This window comes from Hydractinia symbiolongicarpus, chromosome 14 (assembly GCF_029227915.1).
Source record: "Hydractinia symbiolongicarpus strain clone_291-10 chromosome 14, HSymV2.1, whole genome shotgun sequence".
Lineage (NCBI taxonomy): Eukaryota > Metazoa > Cnidaria > Hydrozoa > Anthoathecata > Hydractiniidae > Hydractinia > Hydractinia symbiolongicarpus.
This window is the reverse complement of record NC_079888.1, coordinates 13,911,603-13,935,564: the sequence shown is the minus strand read 5'-3', so window position 1 is coordinate 13,935,564 and position 23,962 is coordinate 13,911,603. Positions and strand designations below refer to the sequence as shown.

Here is a 23,962-nt window from a genome sequence, read left to right as displayed (position 1 = left end):
TTATAAAGGATACAAACGATTTTCTTTGTAAACTTCGGGGACTTCTTAACCAAATAATATTTTGTTATGTACTGTTGATATAGCTCACGACGTAGGGCTACAAGCAATTAGAGCTGCACTCGAAAAAAAGGAGAATAAAACAGTTCCAACAAAATGTTTTATGGAACTGGCTGAATGTGTTTTAAAGAATAACTACTTCGAACACAATCAACAGTTTTATAAGCAGAAACAAGGAACAGCTATTTGGACCAAAATGGCGCCACCTTACGCAATTTTGTTCATGAATATGATAGAAGAAAGATTTCTAAATAACTCTCCCTTAAAACCGTTGGTCTGATGGCGTTTCATTGAGACATATTTATGATTTGGCAGCATGGGAGGAAAATCTTAAGCAGTTTTTAGAACTTCTAAATGCTTGTCATTCTAGCTACTAGATGTCCAGTTTATTCGAAAAGGCTACCAAATTATTACTGATTTGTACGTGAAAGCAACAGATACTCAACAGTATCTAGAGGCAACATCCTGTAACGTATTTCATTTTAAAAGTTCTATTCCCTATAGACAAGCTTTACGTCTGAATCGGATTTTTCCAGCAGGGGATTTTCTTGATAGTGTATATAACGAACTGGAAGCTTCGCTTAAGGCGAGTACAATGATAAGTTGGTTAGGCAGATCATATTGCAAGCTAGAAATTTTAAGCGGAATGACTTATTAGATAGGATATTTTCTGCCAAAAAGACCCGGGCATTACATTTAATGTAACCTATCATCCATATTTACCATCATGATACAGGTATATGTATGTTACACATCCAATGGAAAGCCCTTTTGAAAATGCTATTTTCAACAAAGAAGTTTAGGTGAAATAAAATAATAAACGGACTGCAGGTTGTCGTGTACTATGCCAAATAATTAACTCTCTCGATTGATTGAATATAAATACTGTATTACAAAGCAGGTTCTATTTGAGTTTGCACTGTTGGTTAAAAATATGGGTACCTTAATTGGGGTAGTGTTTGGGGTGGTAGTTTTATTTTACAGATTTATTTTACAGTTTTATTTCACAGATTTTTTTTACAGTGGCTCAGTTTTGTAAAAGCATTTTGTCTGCAAATTATTACATAAATTTTAAATATAGCTGAGCTGCGCGTTCTAAACTAAACGTAAAAGTAAAACTTCTTTTAACCAATTGGTGCTAAATTCGGTATGTTAAGCGATTTAAGAGCCGTCGTAGTGGAGTAAAAGTGAATATAAAATTAATGTATATTTATAAAATATATGCTTTGAATATTGAAATTACTTACCCCAGCCACTACCCCAAATACTACTCTAATTCGGTTACCCCATGTTTGCAATGAAACCAAAATTGACTGTGGTGACGAAGTTGCAATGACTAGCAATTTAAACATGACGTTTCCACAGCACGCACAATTTGACGCATCACAAAAAACAGCATGCAGAAGATGATTATAAAAACGTGACATACTTAACCTAATTAGTGCTTATCTGTGTTTTTAATGAACTGTATTTTGAAGACTCTTGAGAATACACTAAATACTCAATCATACCTCCTGTTGCGAGGAGATAATCTTTAAAGATTCTTACCCACGATCTATTATTGCTAACTTTTACAAAACAATCTGTTTTGTGACCTTTAAATGAAGCTAATGATTAAAAACGCGTTAGTTGTTTTTATTGAATTCTGTGAGTATAAAAGTCCTGGTAAACAATTTAATTACATGAGATTTGTATTAAAGTCGGCCAAACTTTACGTAATTTTCGATAATATCTGTGTGAGCTAGTAAATCATGAAGAAACTAATGCTAGCGAGCTTACTATTCATACTTTGCTGCAACCATTCTATTAATGGTCTTGCGAGCGGATTTCAACTGGGAAAGAGCAAAAGGCACAAAGCTCAAGGGGTAAGCATGTTTTGGAAATCATGTTGGTAAGCGTTCTACCATCAGGCGGCGAGTCTTCTTCAGTTTAACACATAAAAGACTCTGGGAAATAAAGGAAAATAAAAGTCAGGTTAAGAGGGTTGGGATTTTACCTTGTAACTGGTGTTTATGTCATTTGTCATTTGCTAAAGTAGATGCTTCGATTGTTTTGCTTCCAATTGTTGTTAACAAGTCATAAAAAACATGCATACAATCCAATACCACCCTTGCTATATACAAATACCAAGAGTTATTTTCTCATTAGCTCATATCGTGCGCTAACTCTGTATATGCTATCGTTCCGTAGCACGAACTTTTAGTTTAATCACGATTTAAATTAAATCTGATAAAAGAAGCGAATCAATAGAAGTAGAACAAATTTATAAGTATAATGGCGCATTTCCGTGAGTTTCAAAATTTGAAATCATGTGCGCAAGATCACATTAAACGATATATTGAAGTTAAAGTTGAAACTTTTCATCGCGTGTAAAAACAAAGAACTTTTTGGCCAATAGTATTTTTTCTCCCGGTACATTTTCATGGTAACGTAGTGTATTAGTTCATGCTTACAAACAGAAGAATGTCCACTACTGTGCAAGTAAACACCAGCCCATTAGGTATGTAAATGGAATCATGCCATCCTCTTCAAAGTAAACCTTCATTCAGCTCTTGCACTGCGGTAGAACTAACATAAGTAAAATAAGTAGATCTCCACTAGACTGCTACCAGTTGCATCCAACCAAAAAAAGTGGTGTGTGGTCAACAAAGACAGTAATAAAATTAAAATTTCATTAAAAATATGATCGAATATGTATATTTGCCATTAGTACAAAAATAGTATATAAATACTACTAAATAAGTATATCACCGGCACAAAAATTTTTCATTACTGTATTCGACAAAAATTCTTCTTTATAATCCTTCACTTTTGACTGCAATACGAGGTCAAATGCTGATGCTACAAAAACATTTTTGTTGATGGTTGTTACCTCTACAAAAAGCAGATAAATGAACAAAAAGGTTTTTTTAATTTATTTTATAGCGAGACAAAATTATCGAGTTTTGTTCATGGAATCCCAAGTTTTGTAGAATGTTGGTGCAGAAAGCATATGCAACTATTCCTACAACATCCACAGCAAAGTCAAGACGAGCTACGACTAAATCAAAACTTTTTAAGACTACGTCAACGCTGTTTGCGACAAAGTCGAAACTATTATCGACTAAATCGAGGCTATTTACGACAAAGTCGAAATGATTTATGGCTATGATAAAAAACAAGCAAACATTTATTAAAATCGCCCTTTATTACTTACGACTAAATCGCAACTATTTACGACAGAGTTGAATCTATTTACAGCGAAATTAAACTAGTTACACTGAAGTCGGATAGAAGGACAAGTAAATCTAGAGACAACAAAAAAAACATGAAAATAGGGAGGAAGCCCTAGAAGAAAAGCACATAATAATCTTCTGGTCACAATTATGTTTTAAAAGAGGTTTTTTGCTCTTCTCCTGAGTGATAAGATGTAATGTGTTGTTGGCAAACATACTAAAATATGTGAGATTGTCAGCTGTAGCAAGAGAATAATAAAACCTTGGACATTATGACATAAACTTACAGTATCCACTATAATATACACATTTTCTTGTTACATCTTATTCTTTTGTATTTAAAGGGGAACTTCAGTAAAAATCACTTTTTTCTTTTTTGTATATACGTACACAGAAAAGCATAAATGCTAAAGTTAATGGTAAGTTTAAACGGACCGTTTAAATGTAAGATAAAAAAACTTACCGTGTAAACAGCAAAGATGTACAACTTTTTCCTGTTTTATAAGTTTTTTTAAAAGTTGGACACGTTCAACTTTTGCTAAGTTTTTTCTATTGAAATTAACAGAATGATTAATGAGCTATTGTTTAAACTAAAGATTTGAGCATATTTTTTCAATTTCTAATCATAACCGCTTTTTTTCTTCAAACATTTACCCTGCTGCTGCTATAACAATATCCGCCACGGAATATTTACGTGTTTTCCTTTGGTATTCATTTTAAAAAGAGGGTTTTTTTAAAAAAACTTATACAATTTATCTTAACGTGTAGACAGGTATATTACCTGCAATGAAACTTATAAGTTTTTTTCTTACAACTAATCGGTCCGTTTAAACTTACCGTGTATTTTAGCCTTAAGAAATCAAAAAAAACTTACTTTACTTGTTTTTCTTATTTAAAATTGTTGTATGAGCCTTCGCATATTCAATTTTTTTCTCATAAAAAACAGACAGGGGCGATTTCATTTAGGACTGGACCCGATTATAAATAATGACAACACATCGTGCAGAAAGTTTAAGCGAGCGCAGAGAACGTTCATGTTAAGACCTATAGCTTACATTAAATCGCTTTTTGTATGTAATTTACGTTTAAATCTTTAAAAATCTTAGTTGCTTTGCGTTTCGATGTACCAATCGATCAGAGAAGTCCAAAGAAGGAAGTTTTTACAGAGTCCCATCTGATGTGAAAAAAAGAACTCAAAAATGGCTAAACAAAATACGTCGTGCAGGTGATCTACCAAGCAAAGTTTTTATATTTGGTTGGCGCACTTTACAGATAGTTCTTTTAAAAGAGATCTCCAGGAAATAAAATTCCATATTAAAATATTGCCATTTTGTAAAAATGCCATTTCACGTGAACGCGATCAAAGTTTCTCATTTCTTCTCATTTCATTATTTGTACTTATATCCACAGAACACAACCAAATAACGTTTTGTACATTTTTATATTAAATAAAAGAACATTATACCAATTTCCAATACAAACACAGACAAAAAAGTTTTCCAGTTACACATGTATCTTTCGTAGCGCTCAAGTTTCTATTCTTTGTTTTTCAAAAAAGAAGCGTTTTTAATGGAAGGACATTAAACCCTAAATGTACCTATTTTCTTCAATCTTTGTAACTGTTTAAGGCTGCATGTAATGCTGATAATGCAGTTTCTAAAACAGCTTTGTCAAAACAACTACTTATAAGTCAGTAGCATCTGCAGCGCATTTATGACCTACCATAATCATAAGAGTGATTTTCATTTATACAGTATTAATACCTTATCACGACCCGAACATTATTCGATCTTTCGATCACGCATTTGAATGGTCCTCCATCACGGCGAATATTTCAACGTTACATAAAATTTGTTTGCATTTGTGCGCAATAAGGCGCATGCGGAGAAAAAATATTGCTGAATTGTTAAATAAAAATAAATTGGCTTGTAAAGTAAGAAAGTTCTTTTACTGAATCAAATGATAAAGTTTTTTGACGAAAAGAATGTTAAAAAAGCGATTAAATATATTTTCTATTTCTTTAAAAAATATTTTGCTAAGAACGTTACTTTGAGTCAGTAAAAGACACCTCGTCACTTTGCATCATTATTAATTTCTCCCTTGTGAGACACAAGAGGTTCGAAGTCGCGTGGCTGTAGCTTTGTAAAGTCTTTTTCATGAAGAGAATTATCCTATTCTACGTTTTCTAAGTTAAAATCTTCGCCATTATAGGAAACTATCATATTACCATATAACGCTGGCTCTTGAGCTCAAGAAAAAGGAATAAAAATATAAAAAATTATTTACTAAGTCCGGCTTTTATATCCATTTCTAGCGTTTAGTCGTGGACGTAATCGATTGATATGTTAAGTCTCAAGGGTCATAAAAAATGATGACGTCATTCATCAAAAGGCAATGTTGACATGAAGCCATGTGAATAACTACCGGCGCATTTTTTCTTCTACGTTCTCTAATTGTAGTGATCAGCAACGTCTGGCCGACATAGCACGAATGGCATCGCGGATATATAATTTTGTAAACAATACAACTTTTTATCTACGGATGATTTTAGCGACGATAAAACAGTTTTTAATTTCTTCAAAGAAGAAGTAACCTGACATGGAGCGTTCTTCTTCCTAAGTTTTTTTAAATTGGTCTGATATCTTCCCTCTGTATTTAATGAATAACATTTTCTGATCTTCTTTCACCTCTTTTCTTTATACTCAACACTTTTTTTTAAATAATTTGTTTCAAAGTATCTCTCATAATAGAACCAACAAAAGACTTTGGATACTGATTTCTCTCAAGAATCGCTCGCTGTAGTCTTTCGTGAAGGGTTTTGTAAGAGCTGAAAATTCTCATTGTTGGTTTATACGTTTGTTGATAATAATTCATTTAAAATGCAAACATGAAAGGTATTCACAATTATTTTTTTATCTTCTTAGAAATCAGCAAAAAAACCTTCCTAAAAACCTATTTGGATAGAACAGTCTTCTACAAAAAAAGTCCAAAAAAACAACGATGGGTTTGTCAAAAACATTAGAAAGCGTTCACTTGCATCATTTTTTTCTTAGTTTATATAAAGGTTTAAATTCTGGCTGAGTACGTTCTTAATGTTAACAAGAAACCGAAGTGATTTTAAACACTCACACTAAGGCAACATATAAATAAAAGTTTTTGAAAAAAATAAAAAAAACATTTTAGAAAATCCGTATAGACGGATACAGCAAATATTGATCAACGGCACCGTAAATTTCTTGTTACATTCGAGGAACTCTCGTTGCATTTTAAACACTCTCACCCATGGGTGTAAGTAAATAACTTTCCGCCAAAAATCATTCCTATAAAATAGGTTCTTTTAAAAAAACCTTTACTAGTTTTTCATCATATTAAGTTGAGTGCATCTTCTCTGGAAATTCCCACGCCATGAAAGATTATCTAAAAAAGGGGGGACTCATAACGAAACTAATTGTCAGATATCACTCTCAGCATGATGTTAACAATACCTGCTATTCCATACACACATTCCATCTCCACGTAAACAAACATGACGAGCTGGAAGGTCAGCAAAACTAAACTGAAAGCGTTTTCCCAAAAAGAACCTCGTTGCTATATCACAGATTTTAAAAGTTAAAATTCATTTTGAAGATTTGAGGTTTAGTGTTTTTGGCGCCCCGTGAAAGTATTTTGATTCAAAAGACATAAAAAAGTATATTTTCAATCAAAACTGCACGAAACGCTACATCACATTTAGAAAACGCATGAATTCTTTTTAGGATTGTTGTAGGAACTGCATTTGTTATATACCGTTATTTTTTTTTTAGCCCCTTCTTTATTTACCCACTTAATTTAAAATGTTATTTTAGTCCTCAGTGGTCACAAGCTTTTCCACCGCTATTTACCCGACTGTCGTGTAAGTCACGAAAGTCGAAAACCAACAGCTGTTTTGTAGCTCTTTTAATATGCTAAAGAATACATAATTTGAATATTAACAACAAAAATACTGACGTCAGCAAAAATTATTGCTTGTATAATTTTCAATTGTTTAGTGACAGACAAACGGATCCAAATAGGCAATTGTTTTTATCATTTTTTTTACAAATTTATGACGTTTACCTTATATTTCTCTAAAGAAAAAAAATAAACAAACAAAAAACTTTTGCCATTAAAATTATCTGTAAATTTTCAATTTTTGATTTGGGATGTTCTAAAACATACTTTTGCCGAAGTAAATACAATCTCTAACAAAAATAGCCAAAAATAACCGTCGTTTGTTTATTTAACATAGCTGCGTTGTAACTTTATTTTGCATGAACGACGAAACGACGAACGACGAAAGTGTAAATAGCAAAGTAAACCATTTTAAGTAAACAAAATAGAAAAGCGCCCCCACTTAAAATAGATTTGTCTCTCCTTGTATAAAAACATGACACGTAAAATGATAAATTATATACTACACTATTTTAGCAAAGTAAGTAAAAAAATCAATCTCCAAGTGAACATGGCGTGTATTTCTTATCAAAATCAAACCATTTTGGTCTCAAGTTTAGGTCTGAGCTTAATATTCCACCATCCTTATAAAACTTGGTCTTCAGACGATACTTGGTTTTTATATCAAGTGATTTTAATGTTAAATCTTCAATTTTTATTCCTCTACCATTCAACAGTGGTGTTTTAACTATGGGGTCCATGTAGTCGTCAATGACTTTATTAGTGTTGGTAACACCTGGTCTTAAATTTGCTACAGCACTGTTCATACATTTAAATAATTCTCCAACCTTCAAACCTAACTGTTTTTCATTTGCATTTCCGGCTTTGGTGTCTTCAACTAACTCATCGATTTTTTGTTTACATTTTTGGCGATTTGCTTTGTTGGCTACTTCATAATCCAACAACGGTGCTGGTTCAAGCGTTTTTAGTTTTGTGCTGTCTCTCCATTCATCATCTATCTCGTGCAAGTCAAGCAGAAGTGCGATCACGTTTCTATTCCAATCTTCCACCTCACCTGTTCTGATTACTTTAGGGAACATATCACAAACTCTTTGACGTATCACACAACTTGGGATAAGCTGAACCTTGGTATATCCTTTATTAATCTCCTTGTTCAATGCACTACCGATTCCCTTCAATACAAGAGATGTTTTCTCGTAATAATCAGTTTTTGTTTTGCACGAATCCATAATTGCCTTGTTTAAATCGCTTGAGGCAAAATGGCAGATCAACAAATGTATTATAGGATAGCTCTTAAATATATTGAAAGATGGATTGTTAAAACGCATATTGCTTATGCAGATTTCAACATATATAGAATTACGACATCTTCAATATAATATATCATCAGTGATGTTACTTTACGCATTCTGTATTTATTTTTAGCAGTACTCCTTAAATTTACACAAATTGTACAGTAACGCTAACTTATGCATAAAATAAAATAAAAATCATGTTTTTTTAAAATGCAGAAAATGAGATTGTGATTGTTTATGAAAAGCATCATATGCCTGAGTTAATTTTTGAAACAACTTTTAAAACAATATTTACATTCAGAGTAATTTAGCTCAGGTTATATTATTACAATATACTGTTTTGTCTATTTTTACCAAGAAATATTACCCGAGGTCGATACACTGACCGAGAGTATTTGTTGTATTTATAACTGCTAGCTATTTTGTTTAGGTTTGTAGAAATCAGGATTAATTTTCAAAGAGTTACTTGTGACAAGATTGTAAAAATAAGTTTTGCTAAAAAAAAAAAAAATTCATTGTTTCAATTCTACAAGTACATGTACAAAGAGAAAACAAAACATTTGAATGACCATATATAGAGTTTTTTAAACGTTTTTAGAACCAAAATTTATTCGATGCCACTTAACTTGTTGCCCATTATGCTGATGAATGTTTATATTAAAAACGCAGTCATTAATGTGTGCATTAAACATGGATTTAAAATTATTATAATTATATATTTCTTGCTGTTTTTTAAACTTTTTGCCCCATAACTTTTTCAAAATCGAAATCGCAAAGGCGGATCTAGGATTTTTTCTGGTTATGCAAAATTTCACCGATTTTTTGGCAAAGTAATATCAAGGGTTGTGGTTTTGTACGAGGTAAAGCGGGCGTTTTTTGTTTTTATTATAAAGGGAGCTAAAATCTTTCCAAAAGTGAGGTTTTTAGTTATTAAAAATCTTAGTTAGCGTTGTCACAGTTCCTTTGAATGACATACCACACTGGTATCATCTAAGCATCTTTTTTACGTTTTACGCATTTAATACGAGTACAAGTAATTGCCAAGTTACAAATTTGGGGAGTTACTTTATTTCAAAATATGCAATAAGTCTAATAGCTAATAATACAACAAAAAATTACATTACAAGACAATTTTAGGAATAGATAGTCAACAGCAGTGCAACGTAGAATTATTGTTTAGAAAATTACAGCCTGTGTTAACAACCTGCAAATGCAAAAACAAAAGCAGCATGTGTAAGATAGCAACGCATAATAAACGCCTACAAAAAGTATACAGTAGTTACTTCTTTATGTAGTTAATATAGTTTAATATTAAGGTTACTGGTATAGTTTTGCACCAATTTCTATTAAGCAATAATTTTATTGTTAAAAAATTTCCACAAAAGTTAAGCAGTTTATTAAGCCAGAAAAGAATTAGAAATCAGAAAAACAACATCAAAATATTTAGCATGTCTGCATATTATTTGCCCTCACATGCCTCTGTCAACTGTGTTTAAAAAGTAGTTTAATACTTTGAAATCTTTAAGAAAGTTTTAGTAACTAGGTCAATTCTGAAGATTCTCATATAAAAAGCAACATATATATATATATACAAATTCTACTCATATGCATAAGTTAACAGGACATTTTTATCAGCTTGCGGGCTGTAGCAGAACGTTTTTTAACATGCAATTCTTGTTTCGATCTGTATCCTTTTGCGTAAAAATCATTTCTATCAGTACAAGTTATTTTGATATCATATCCATCCATTTGATATTTAGATATATATCCATTGTTTACAGTTTTCCAATATTATAAGGATTCATAATGAATCTCCCGTGTTCTTTAATTGATGGTGAATTTCAATGTCAGAAGAATATTCATCATGGCTGACATCAATATATCTATTCCTAAAACAAGATTATATATGTTGTATTGCTCAACAAAGAAAAAGAAATATTATACAACAAACTTGGACTATTCTTGGATTAGGTATTGTTTCATTCTTTTGTTTGTTGCAGCATGGGAAAGTTAAGGATCTCCTCGTGTTCTTAAAAGTTTTTAAATGAGCAATAGGATGTTGTATATAAAATCTACTGTTTAAAAGTTCCAACAAAGTCAAAGTTCTTAGGGACACTCACAATCGCAAAGTATATGCTAAACGTAAATTTGACGTTGGGACGAGGTAGAATCCTTTGACGTTTAAGTCTTTATCTCATACTGTAAACATCGATTTTTAGAGCACATATCCGAGTGCGTATGATTTCAGGGACTGACAACATTCGAATATTACCTATCTGTACATCCCCAGGGAAAGGGAATCTACAGACCTATTTACATTTGGCTTACACTTTTGCGTTTATGAAAGAGCTGTCCCTTAGTTATCTTACAAGAATTATTCTTTTTCCACACGGACAAGAAGATACACGAAGCTTGTGACCTTAAAACAATAAGCAAAAAACTAACAAAATTCCAACAATACATGCAGCTTAGCAATACTCTATACCAAACTTAACATACACCTCCAAACATTTTTTGACCGCCAGGACAGTGTTTACATAAATTGCCTCAGTTATCTCGTTTAGCATTGGCTTTAATAAACAAACAATCCATTTGATCGAGGTCAAGTTAAAACCTTTTGTTTTGATAAGAAAGAGAATTTTTAAATCACACGTTTTGTAAGAACATCTGGTGGTTTACCACTTTTAAGAATGGTTCTTGACAAAAAAGTGCCTTAAATCCAGCAGCAGTAAAAACTAAAATATATGAAGTATTACTTACTTTAAAGCAATGTATTTATTGTCTTTTGCAGAGGCAGGATGTAAGTTTAAGTTTAAGACAACAACATGGCACACGTGGCAACAATACTTCCCTCCAGCATTTCCAATCCTTTTAATATCTGAAAGGGTTTCCAAATTCAAAATTTCTTCATTCAACTTAGCTAGCATACAATTGCTTTGATTTATTCTAGCCACTTGAGGTGCTTCCTGCAATTGGACCTGACCCAGCTAAACCATGTTGAAAAAGAAGCATCCACTTGTCGTCCATGTAACCATACCCGTGGTAGTTTTAGGCGTTTAAACTTAAAAACCCACGGACGTTTTAGGCGTTTTTTCTTCCCATTTCAAAATTTCATTCATTGGAACTTGAAAACCCGCAGACCTTTTAGGCGAATCGATATTTTTGCCTAAGATCGCCCCGGGTTTGCTTTTGAGTAAAATATCAATGATAAAAAAATTGATAAAACGCCGCATCGTCATGATGTCGAAATGAGCCGGATGCCAAAAACAAATTTACAAAAATAATTCTGTTTTTTTTGGATTATTCTATCTATAGAATGTTTTTTCTACGGCCACAAAATTAGGCTTAGGCAATTGCCTAGGCTGCCCAACCCTAGATCCGCCCCTGAATCGGTAAATTGTTATTTGGCCACTTAACAAACTTATCGACGAATTCAGTTCGGGTATAATAGCAAAACTTTTATGTACCTCACACACCATCTAAAGAATTAAAGACTTGAAAATTTGGAACAGTGAAAATTTCGAAAAGGTGTAGCAAGGATAGAAAACGTATTAGAATGTAACTACAATCTAATCTGAGGGACAAAATACCAATTCTCATTCTATGTCGTGGAAATGAATTGTTGAATTGTCGATGGTAGTCTTCTAGAAATAGGGTAAAATTAAATGAGAGAATCTTACCATCTTGCAAATGTAAAAAAGCGTTTTGTTACCGTTTTTTACGTAAGAGAAAAATGGGTGCTAAAGGTATATTGGATTAATGAAGCTTAAAATTTCAAAAACAAACTACCCGAACTTTCTTTGCATGCAGAATAATGAAATACGATGATTGTTCTGAGTAGAGGATATTTATGAAAAATATAGTGGTCCCAAGATGTCAAAAAGTCCTGTTGCCATATTTACGAGAACCAAGTCCTTTACCTACAACTTTTTAGTATTATTATTATTCCGAATATTTATACAGTATATAGCCACTTCAGTGTTGGAAACACTGTTATTAATGTGGGTCCTCTGTTCGGAATGTCTACATTAAGTATACACCGGTAATACCTACCCAATTTCCCTCACATGGCATGGGTTGACCCGTAGCTGTCGTAAAGGCACTTGCTAAACATGCCCGCGCTGTGACCGAACTACGGACCTTGTGATTGCAAAGCGAACTCCATAACCACAAGGCCCACGCTCTTGCTACCCATCAGTATGTACACTCCATATATGAAAAGAAAGTTACAAGTAGATTCTAAAAAAAGCGCATCAAATTTTTTTAATGCACTAGAAATACTTTATTAAAAACCATGCAAAAATAAACTTTTTACTAACAGAAAGCATACTTTCATCTGATACTTTTGGATTTGTTGAAACTGAAAAAAAACAAAAAAAAACAATGTTTTGATTTCAATGGTTAGTGGCTTTAATTTTTTCCGACTATCCCGGTTTCTACCCAGTAGGCACTACTGCACAGGTTATTTCACAGTTTAAGCCATGATCAGACAACACAGAATTGAGGTGCTATGAACATTTGCTTTTTCCTGGCTACTTGGACTACTGAAATTTTTTGAGGTATATTGTACATATAAAATAAGAGAGATATTATATTTATAACTCTCCACTTAGCCAATCACGTTCAAGAATTTTCTCGTGATTATTGAAGGCTAATGATGACGTATTCTATAAAAAATATACAAAGTTTATTTTTAACCTTTTTTAATTATTGAAATTGACGAAACTCGACTTACCTTATTCATTTAAAATTAATTAGTCTCATTTTCTGTTACACGATTTTCTACGTATTCTAAGTGATATGAAAAGTATTACGCAATTTTAGGTCTTTACAGATCTGACTATAAGCAACTATAGGTAACATGCTTGTATTTCTTGTCACAAATTCTGCTAGTTAGGCCAACTTCCTGGCTGACAATAATTCCAAGTTGCTTTTAAAATTCGTGTTAATCTGAAGAGCTCTGGTTATTTAGCTTGCGTTTCAATCCCACCGTCAATTGAATATATTTTTAGTTGCCAATGGTAACCTTCTGATATTATTAGAAGGTGTTTGAAGTAAAAGAAGAATAACTTCACAAAGAGACGAAGAAAATATGGCTGTTAGAATTTTCAGCATATTCTTATTATGTTCTGCTATCAAATATATATTAACACAAGAGTATCTCTACCATATACATGATGTAGATTCCATCACAAAGGGAAAAATTACAAGATATGCGAAACGACAGATAAGAACAGCCTGTCTGTTGGAATGTCGACATAACGAAAATTGTGACAAGCCGTATTTTAAGGAAGACAAAGTTGAAAAAAGGTTCGGAGAGTGTTGGTTTGTTAAGGAAGGAGGTGGCGATGAGTTGCAGCTTTTAAAGTTATCAGATGGTGATCAAATGGAAACATATGAGGTATGAAAAGCTAATAAAAATTTTAAGTAAAAGACTTTTAAGTAAAAAGATTTTAAAGGTACTTAAGAACGTGTACTTTGACTTTGACCAACTGCAACCCCTTGCCTTAAGTATACGATAACCCATACCTGATGCGATATTCTTTATTTTTCATGAGGAAAAACATTATTAAGTTTCCTTTCTCAACTTGTTATAAGCGTTTTTGTTTTTGTAAAGTTATGAAAAATATTGATTGATTAGTTGTTAAAATTGTGCTTAACAAGTTAACAGATGCAGCGCGTCGTGTTATTCAAAGTAAGTAAGAAATAAATTGGGTATAAACACGTGCATACAAATGTTTTAATTAACATTTCAAGAAAAGCTATGCGATATATATATATTGAAAAATATTACCACTTATCTGTTTAGTCGTTGAATAATATAAATATTATCATGTCATGAAAGTTTATTCTAGGCAACGTTTTGACAGCTGTTATCGTCGGGCAATAATCGTAATTATCTTTGGCCATTTGTAAGTTAAGGAGGCTAGCCCCCCCCCCCCCCCCCCCTTTAAAAACGATGAAGGAAACATGGTATTGCATTGAAACTTGGTACACATGATGACTAATCCATTGGAACATTATTGGGATAAAAAAAATCCAATGACATCATTAAGTCAGCGATGACGTCATCATCAAAAATAGAAAACCTATAAGTAATGCATAAAATGAATGTAAAACAATTTCTACAAAAACTTTAAATTTTTTTAATACCATCTGTTGACAGATGTGTCACCATGACAACAGGTGTGACGTCATTTTAAAAAATTTTTATACTCGTGGAGCTTATTAAATTGGATAAAAAGTCACAAAATTTTAGCCCATATTTTGGCGTACTTTACTATTTATGGTTTTTGTGACTGTTTTTGTTATCCAACCAGAATCTCGGTCTATGATCAGTGGACAATATTAGATTGGCTTTCTAGGCACATTTTGTATTTCGAATTCGACAATATACTACGTAGCGTGTTTCTAGATTGAAAAACTCAATTTATAATCTTTTAATACCTGACGAAGTATGTTATTTGTCTCTGCTATATAGCATACACACTGTAGCTACTGGTTCATCTGCAGCATCCTCCCCGTCACGGCTCTTATCAGTTCTGTTTCTGAACTTTGTTTCACCCTTTTTAATGTTTTGTCTCGAGTACCTGGTTGCAAGTAAGGTGTTGTTTATATGAGATAACTCTTTCTCTCGGGCATTTCTATTTTAAACAGGAAGGATTATCTTGATAAAAGTTATGACCACATCAACAACGGTCCATACGCACGACTCAAACGAGATCTCACAAAGCAAAAACTTGAAAGTTTTCGGAATTTATCGCAAACATACGGATCAAGGACGACGAGTTTATCATTTGATGTTATTTTACTCCACACAAATGTACCTTTCCCTGATAATGTATTATACATTATCAGGGAATTACTACTTAATGATAATGAGTATGAGAACAAAACACGATCCCTATTGAAAAATTAATTTCCTTGGTCGAGGTTGTGCTTATAAAACCTTCGTATTTATTTGACAGTAACTTCTTAACGTAAACTGACGGTGTGGCTATGAGTGGCGCAACTTTCTATATGGTAACTGAAATATATAAGCTAGCTCATGAGACCACAGCTTTATTAACTTCAGATCACGCTTTTAGAGATTCGTGGATGACGTCTTCTTAATACATAAAGGAGCGCATTTAAACGCAATGCTTGAATATTATAATGTTTTACAAAAGAAGTTCAGTTTACAATTGAACACGACAAGAACGATACTCATCATTTTATAGACACTCTAGTGTTTCGCGGCGGTGTTAACTTATCAGTACTAGTATACCGCAATTATCTTAACTATACATATAATCACCAAATGTCCTGCAAAGAAAGCCGCACGGAAATTCATAGTATATATTTGTACATTACTTTTGTTTGTCATATTCGCTCTAATATATAAATATATCAGAAATCTCAAATTTAAGCCAATTTTTACCCATTTCTGACGTCACTAAAAAATACTGACTCCCCAAAATGTCGCTAACTAAATCATAAGGTAAAAGAAATGGACGTTGTTATATGTTGCTTTAAGGTTGGCCTGAAAACATAGATTGTCACTTAACCCGATCTATTATATAAAGTTAAAACGTGGTATCTCATTTCTTTTTTTTTTCAAAGTGAAAATAACCATGTTGAAACCATGTTAAAAAAAGGAAAACAAAAAAAGAGATGTAGAAAAGTGACTAATTTTGAGGGTCAGTAACCAAATTTTCTCCGGCTAAAAGTTTTCATTGACTTAGAGTTTTTTGGAATACTCCAATTTTGTATATTTATGAACTAATAATTATAAATAGTTTATCAGTTGTTTAACATGTGCTCAATAAGTTAACCCATTTCATATACTTCCTGATTTTATATTTGTTAATTTTTATTAAAAACATACTAAGGAATAACCTTCTTGAGAAAATATTTAAAAAAAACTCATTCAAAGGAGTTACAGTCAGTGTGAATTTTCTATTTATTCCAAAATATTTCCCGTTCGTTTTATATTTTCTACCATAGGAGAAGGACATAACAAAATGGAGAGATGGACTTCCGACAACTGAGGTTTGTCTTTTTGAATGATATATACTGAACGCCGTTTTTACTATAGGGAAGACAAATGCTTGGTTAAGGCTTAATTTTAAAATTATGGAATAACTCTGCGGGGGGGGGGGGCGATAAAAAGTTGCGCGTAACCATTTTGAACCACTGAATAGGAATATGTAAAGAAGATTTTTCGACAGTGAATTAAAAATCTATAAGACGCAAGATTGTGATACTTTTGTCAGACAAAATGGTCGTCACTTGCGAAATCTTTTGTTTACATCTTTTGTTCACATTTAACCAGTTAATTCTTTACGTAAAACAACTCTAGTCAAAATTTCTATCATCCCCCCATAAAATTGTCCAACTTTCTTTGTCTGAAAAAATAAAAAAAAAATCCAAGAACTTTCTAAGTTACATAGTTTAGTATTTTTGGCTGTTGAATGGGTTGAGCTGATTTGATGTACCGGGGGCTGCTTGCTTGATAAAGATAAGATGCACCCAGCGTTCACATAGCTATTTTAGACCTCCTTGCACTTTTCTTCATTCATTCATATGAAGAAATCACCCTGTCGACTCAAGTAACATGGCATTTAAGACAGCTAGCCCGCATTTCATCGCATTTCATAAAGATTCCTTAGAGAGGGTAAGATCTCAGCTAAGTGGGTAACCATAGGTTGTCTAAAAAGTTAACTCAACATGAGAATACTTGAAAATCCAAAAAGAAAAAATATATATAAAGAAAAGTTAATCCTGTAAAACTTAAGTGTGCTTTCATTTCTAGAATGTTTCTTATTGCGACACAGTCAAACCATGCAAATATGGAAGATGTGAAAACACCTACGATGGAACTCAACACAAATGTCACTGCAATGGTATGATTTTACTTAAGTTTTACTTTTTTATTTAAGTACTGCATATGGTTTTTTGTACATGCCTGTCCTACCCTTTATATTCTATTTGAACAATAGTTGTCAGTGTAAGGTAATCCTATACAAGTATGAAATTCAGATATTGTTCTAATACCATTAAAAGAGGGAGAAAGGAGGGGTTAATCAACATCTAATTTTAATGCAATGCAACGACATAAAACTTTGATGAAAATACGGCAAATATTTTAATAAAAACTAGTCGATAAAACCCGTCGAAAAATCCACTTAGGCAGGATAAAAAAAAAAAAGAAGCATGATTTGAATTTTGATGACGTCAGCAACCAATCCACAAAAAAAATAGAACCTTGTTTTCACGTTGCCTCTATTGTGTAGAGCTTAAAACGCTGATCAAGAAAATGTATATGATCACAAGCTCTTGATGAACGATTAATGAGATATAAGGCTTTGAAAATTGTGCTGACGTCAAGAAAGTCTCCTGAAAGTACCAAAAATTTTTTTTAGGAAATTTGAATACCCGTTGTCTTCATTGCATAGATCTTGAATCGCTGATCAAGAAAATGTATAAGATCACGTGCTGTTGAAAAACGGTTACGGAGGTATTGAGGTTTAAAGGTTTTTTGATGACGTCATCAACCCGGTCATTCCGAAACGGATTCAGGGACCCAGGTTTGTGAAATTTATCCAAATTGGTCCCAGTGGTCCCTAGTTACCCACGCAGTGAAAAACATTGACGTCACCACCTCGTTTCCAAGTTATTTGGCCTCAAATTTTTTAAGTGCACTGTAATGGTTTCATTAATTTAAGATAGGATATTGACGTTAAAGTAGTATTATTGACGTCGCGCCGTAACGTCATAAATTTAACAAATAAGACATAACTTTTTCAACTACATCAAAGGAAAATGAAGACATCCACTTTGCCTGTCACAGACACACAGACAGACACACCTAGCGTATTAATTTAGAGACTAGTCGATAAGGCCCGTAGAAAAATCTACTTAAGCAGAAGGACAATGGAAAAGTAGGTTGTTTTAGATTTTTTGCTGACGTCAGCAGTGCAATTACAAAAATATTTGGCGAAATTTAGTTTATTCGTTGCCTGTACTATGCAGATGTTAAAACGCTGACCAAGAAAATGTATATGATCATATCTTTTTGATAAGCAGTTAATGAGACATAAGGGTTTTAACATTTTGCTGATGTCAGCAATGGCCAGTTAAACCCCCCAAATTTTTTTTTTAGAAATTTGTATACCTGCTGCCTTCATTGTATAGGTCTTAAACGCTTATTAAGAAAATGTATAGGATCGCGTATTTTTGACAAACGGTTGCAGAGATTTTAGGATTTGAAGGTTTTTCGATGACGTCATCAACCCGTCCATTCCGAAACGGATTCGGGGACCCAGGTTTGGGAAAATTACCCAAATTGGTCCTAGTTGGTCCCTAGTTACCCACGCGGTGAAAAATCATTGACGTCACCACCTCGTTTCCAAGTTATTTGGCCTCAAAGTTTTAGGTGCACTGTAATGGCTTCATTAATTTAATATAGGATATTGACGTTAAAGTAGTGTTATTTTTCGTCGCGTCGTAACGTCAGAAAATTTACCATATTAGACATGAATTTTTCGGCAACATCAAAGGAAAATGAAGTCATTCACTTTGCCTGTCACAGACACACAGACACACCTAGCGTATTATTATATAGACTAGTCGATAAGGCCCGTGGAAAAATCCACTCATGCAAAAGGAAGATGGTAAAATAGGTTGTTCTACATTTTTTGCTGACGTCAGCAGTGCAAATACAAAATAAATAAATTCAGAAGCTTGTTTTCACGTTGCCTCTATTGTGTGGAGTTAAAACGCTGATCAAGAAAATTTATATGATCATGTGCTTTTAATGAGCGGTTAATGAGTTATAAGGGTTTGAAAATTTTGCTGACGTCAGCAATGGCCTGACAAAACCTAAAAAATTTTTTTTGGAAATTTCTATACCGGTTGCTTTCATCGCATAGATCTTGAAACTCTGATCAGAAAAATGTATAGGATTATGTACTTTTGATAAACGGTTGCAGAGATATTAGGGTTTGAAGGTTTTTCGATGACGTCATCAACCCGTCCATTCCGAAACGGATTTGGGGACCCAGGTTTAGAAAAATTACCCAAATTGGTCCTAGTTGGTCCCTAGTTACCCACGCGGTGAAAAATCATTGACGTCACCACCTCGTTTTCAAGTTATTTGGCCTCAAAGTTTTATGTGCACCGTAATGGCTTCATTAATTTAATATAGGATATTGACGTTAAAGTAGTGTTATTCTCGTCGCGTTGTAACGTCAGAAAATTTAACATATTAGACATGCATTTTTCGGCAACATCAAAGGAAAATGAAGACATCCACTTTGCCTGTCACAGACACACAGGCAGACACACCTAGCGTATTATTATAGAGACTAGTCGATAGACTAGTCGATAAGGCCCGTGGAAGAATCCACTCAGGAGGAAGATAAGGTTTGCTAACGTTTTGGTAGCATATTATTATAGAGATAAAAAATATTAGAATAGAATATACCAACCAGGCTACAGGTACAAACTAATTGCCGCCACATACTAATCATTGATATATTTGTTATTTAACGGATACTGACCGGTTTTGATGTTGCAATGTATAATACGCTACAATCACTTTAATTTCCATGTAAATCGGTGACAAAACATAAATCAGTCCTTAAGCTTGGTATAAGTTGCAATAATTTAGATTTCCAGTGATCAAAATGTCAAAAGATAACTGTTATTTGTCTTCGTTCGTGTGTAAAAAAATTTCCAAGAAACTACCTATACATAGATAACCTATAGATTACCAAGAAATCACCGACAGATAAAGATAATTTAAACATAAAACAGTTTTGAAAAATAATAAGCATTGTAATTTGTGTGTCATTAAACATTTTAGTCGACGATTGGAAGCTTCAAACAACAAATGTGTGTTTTGGTGCAAGAGATGACAGTTATGGAAACTTCACATTACGTCATACTGGCACACTTAAAAAGCTAAAGCTTCAACATACAGGCGAAACCACATTAAATTGCTATGTTCCTGGTGCAACCGGTGTCTCACTATGGGGGTGCGATTACACCAATGAACAGGAGATTTGGACAGCAATTACTGACATAAACAACGTCATCATATTTCCAAATTCAAACCCGAAGAAATACTACTACCTTTCTGGATACCATGGCAACTCACCATACCTCGAATTTGATCATATAAACAAACCTGCAATAAAAGGAGACGAGTTGAGAATCTGGTACCTCCCAGATTTAAGAGGTTTGTCTGAGAATTATCGATCTGGAAGTTCTTGTGCAGACGTGTATGCTGTGTTCTGTGACTGATCGTTGTTGGTCGATATGTTGAGCAGGATAACGTGGACTTCACTTTGATACTTTTTACATTATTTTATCGTGAAAGATCGTACGATTCCAAAAAACAGACGGCCCATAATTTTTATTTTATGGAATTCCCGTAAAAGTTAAAAACTTAATCGTGATACCAGGTAAACCGTGTCGCCCATCCGTATAGGCGTAATACTCTTTTCAAAAATACTTTATTGCAACTTCGGTTTGAATAAAAACACAGGAAACAGGCCCGTCATAATGCCGTCCAGCTAAAAAAATACTCAGCACTTCTATTTTGCAGTATAAGTTTTCATGACAGTAATAAAAGTGTAACTACCTAACTGCATTCAGCATAAGAATTATTGAATTTGTTTAGGCAAAGCTAGCTGCAGAGCTAGGTAGCCACAATTCCAACATAATACATAAGATTATACCAAGCTAAATAAAAACTTTAAAAGAATATGAATAGAATAGAGCTAACTATAGGTGACTGGATTCAGCAAATTGCTGCCTCCGAAGTCTCCGTTCGTAGTCAAAATCCTAAAATTGGTTTGTTTCAGATTTATACATGGCTAGAAAACGTGATAATATATTCATCAACATTTGAAAACATACCGAAAAATTAATATTCCTGTAGGTACAAAGTATTTAAAAAAAAATCCAAAAGGAGAACTACAAACCTGACACCATTATTGGTTTTCGTGAGCTTTTTTTATTGGGTTATGCAGTCGTTCCGTAACTAATCTACGTGCAACAAAAACAAAATCCGTAAAATCGGGTTCTGCCGGGTGTTTTCGAAATAAAGTTGCGGCACAACCCATTTGAACACACAAAATACGTGTATCAATAAAGTTGGAAACAGTTAGATGGATCGCCAATACTATTTTAAAAACCTTAGCCAATATATTTCTCTTGCAAACTAGAAAGTGACAGATACTTTACTTTTAACAAGGACGATTTAGTAATTGCAGCTGATACGTTATGATAAAACAAGCGTACATACAGTGTTCTTTCATTTGTTCAAACGTAGATCATCCACAATAAAATTATTTACAGCTTCTTTTGTTGAAGATTTTTAGCATATTTTATTGAAGAAGTTTAAAAAAGCGTCAATGGTATTAACAAGATATGACTTTTCTCGTTTTGTTCGTTGGTATAAAATGAAAGGACTTGATCTCCATATTGAACATTTACCTGAGCAGGAATTTTGTCACACTTATCGGTATCACACTTAGAGTTTCTAATTTTTGTCGAAAATCAACGCGAATCCTGCGAGTAATAGGCGCATGGCACATTGTTCCAACACAAACAGTCTGATAAAGCCATGAATTCAACGTTTAGCTTTTGTATTGGTGGTGAGAGAGGCATAGATAGGACAGATGGAGTTATGAATTCTTCCACAGGTTAAAGTAGTCTGTTATCATGACAGACAATGACGATTTTATTGTTTAATTTTTTTTTACAAACGGCCGCTATAAATCATCTTATCCAAAACTGTGTCGTATTTCAAAAAACTAATTATTTGAAAGGAACAATGAAGTAAATTTTTAGTGAAAAAGTCACGCTAAATTAAGTTTTATTCCTTAGTAACCCATGTGTTTAAATTTATCGTTAGAGAGTTTTTAATTGCCGTCTATTTCAATTGAAAAATTTATAACAATTTTTTAACAAAAACGATATACATTTTTTTCGATTCATTTTGGATTTTATTTATTTTTGTGTCATTTTTCAGCTTTCAGTAATAACCATTTAGACTTTTTTGATACTTATGTGCCTATATGTTTCAACTCGATGCGAAGTATGTTCTGTTATCTTTGGTTATATTATTAGTAGACTAGTCGATGGCCCGTGGAAAAATCCACGGGTCCGCACATCCTTTTTATACCACTTAAACGCGTGTCGCATTTGGCGTTTTGACACCGGGGTAGGCCAAAGTCAAGGTGTGACCTGACGTTGAACACTCTGTGGAGCGCTTAATAAGTGCTGTAAACTGTGCCACACGACCAGGTGGAGCACTTTAGTACAGGTATACAGTATGTCGTAAATTAAGTGAAGCGCATACACCATTATAGTCTTGCGACTGTAACATATTTTTCAAAAAACATTCCCCGCAACGATAGCTGAAATAAAAACACAGTTTACAAACAACAGTCGGTACCCCATCATAGCAAAAACAATCAGTTAGTATTATTTTATTTTGCAGAATAAGTTCTTGTGAAAGTTAAAAAATTTATCGTGACACTGGGCCAAGCGCTTACTACAGTTAAACCGTGTTGCACAGGCGTATAGGAATAATACGCCTTTGGAAAAAACTTTCTCATAGACTCTGTTTAAAAAAACACAACAGGGCTGAGCGGTTAGTCCAAGTAAACATTGTTGCACATCCGTACAGACGTGATTACCGAGAAAGTTTAAAAATGAATTGTCACATTGGGTTGACCCCTTAGTACAGGAAAACCACGTTGTACATGCGTATAAGCGTAACAGCCTTTACCAAAAACAACAGTATGTTGTTAACCCTGGGCTAACCGCTTAGTATAGTAAAACAGAGTTGAACAGGCGTATAGGCGTAATACCCCATTTCCAAAAAAACTTCATTGCAACTTCGGTTTTAATGAAAACACAGGGAACAGCCTGTCATTACCGGTTCAGCTAAAATAATCTGTCAGTCATTTTATTTGCACAAAAAGTTTTCAGGAAAAAATAAAAACAGATTTAGGTACCTAGCTAACTGCATTTAACTTTTTGTTTAAGAATATTGTTGTAGCCAAACTGCATTTTTATACTCTCACTTTTTAGCCAAAGATAGGAGCTAGCTAAATGGCTACAGTCTCAACACAAAAATAAATGGTGGGTAGGATAAAAGCTGTTATACCATACAGAATAGTAATAAGTAAGCTAGCCTCCAAAATCTTCGTTCCTAGCCAAAAATCCAAAACTGGCGCGTTTAAGATCTGTACGTGACTAAAAACGTGACAATGTATTTATCTTAACATTTTAGAACATACAAAAAAACAATATTACGAAAATAAAAAGCTTATAGTAGACAAAAATTGAAACAGACTTACAAACAGCACTGACCCACCATTACTTTAAAAACAAAAATAGCCATCATGTTTCGGTCCTCATGTTTCTTCGTTGGCATGCCCAGGCCGCGAAAGTCTTGGATTGGTT

General features: G+C 33.4%; 2 protein-coding genes across 2 annotated transcripts; both read left to right on the top strand.

Annotated features, from left to right (window-relative positions):
• Nucleotides 1-930: 930 nt before the first annotated feature.
• Nucleotides 931-3,865, top strand: LOC130625941 (uncharacterized). Its single transcript, XM_057441065.1, has 2 exons — nucleotides 931-1,922; nucleotides 2,983-3,865. Exons 1-2 carry the CDS (start codon nucleotides 1,809-1,811, stop codon nucleotides 3,193-3,195), a joined length of 327 nt encoding a protein of 108 aa, XP_057297048.1. The 5' UTR covers nucleotides 931-1,808; the 3' UTR covers nucleotides 3,196-3,865.
• A 9,709-nt stretch (nucleotides 3,866-13,574) lies between these two features.
• LOC130625618 (uncharacterized) lies at nucleotides 13,575-21,085 on the top strand. The gene is made up of 4 exons (XM_057440718.1): nucleotides 13,575-13,898; nucleotides 16,484-16,528; nucleotides 17,292-17,382; nucleotides 20,346-21,085. The coding sequence occupies exons 1-4, from the start codon at nucleotides 13,590-13,592 to the stop codon at nucleotides 20,783-20,785; spliced, it is 885 nt and encodes a 294-aa protein (XP_057296701.1). The 5' UTR covers nucleotides 13,575-13,589; the 3' UTR covers nucleotides 20,786-21,085.
• The last annotated feature ends 2,877 nt before the right edge of the window (nucleotides 21,086-23,962 follow it).

What these genes read in the sequence shown, in the direction of transcription:
- LOC130625941 (XM_057441065.1), top strand. Translation starts at nt 1,809, where the DNA reads ATGAAGAAACTAATGCTAGCGAGCTTACTATTCATACTTTGCTGCAAC. An exon ending in AAAGGCACAAAGCTCAAGGG is followed by an intron (nt 1,923 to 2,982) that starts GTAAGCATGTTT and finishes TTTATTTTATAG; the next exon opens with CGAGACAAAATTATCGAGTT.
- LOC130625618 (XM_057440718.1), top strand. Translation starts at nt 13,590, where the DNA reads ATGGCTGTTAGAATTTTCAGCATATTCTTATTATGTTCTGCTATCAAA. An exon ending in ATCAAATGGAAACATATGAG is followed by an intron (nt 13,899 to 16,483) that starts GTATGAAAAGCT and finishes TTTCTACCATAG; the next exon opens with GAGAAGGACATAACAAAATG. An exon ending in ACACAAATGTCACTGCAATG is followed by an intron (nt 17,383 to 20,345) that starts GTATGATTTTAC and finishes TAAACATTTTAG; the next exon opens with TCGACGATTGGAAGCTTCAA.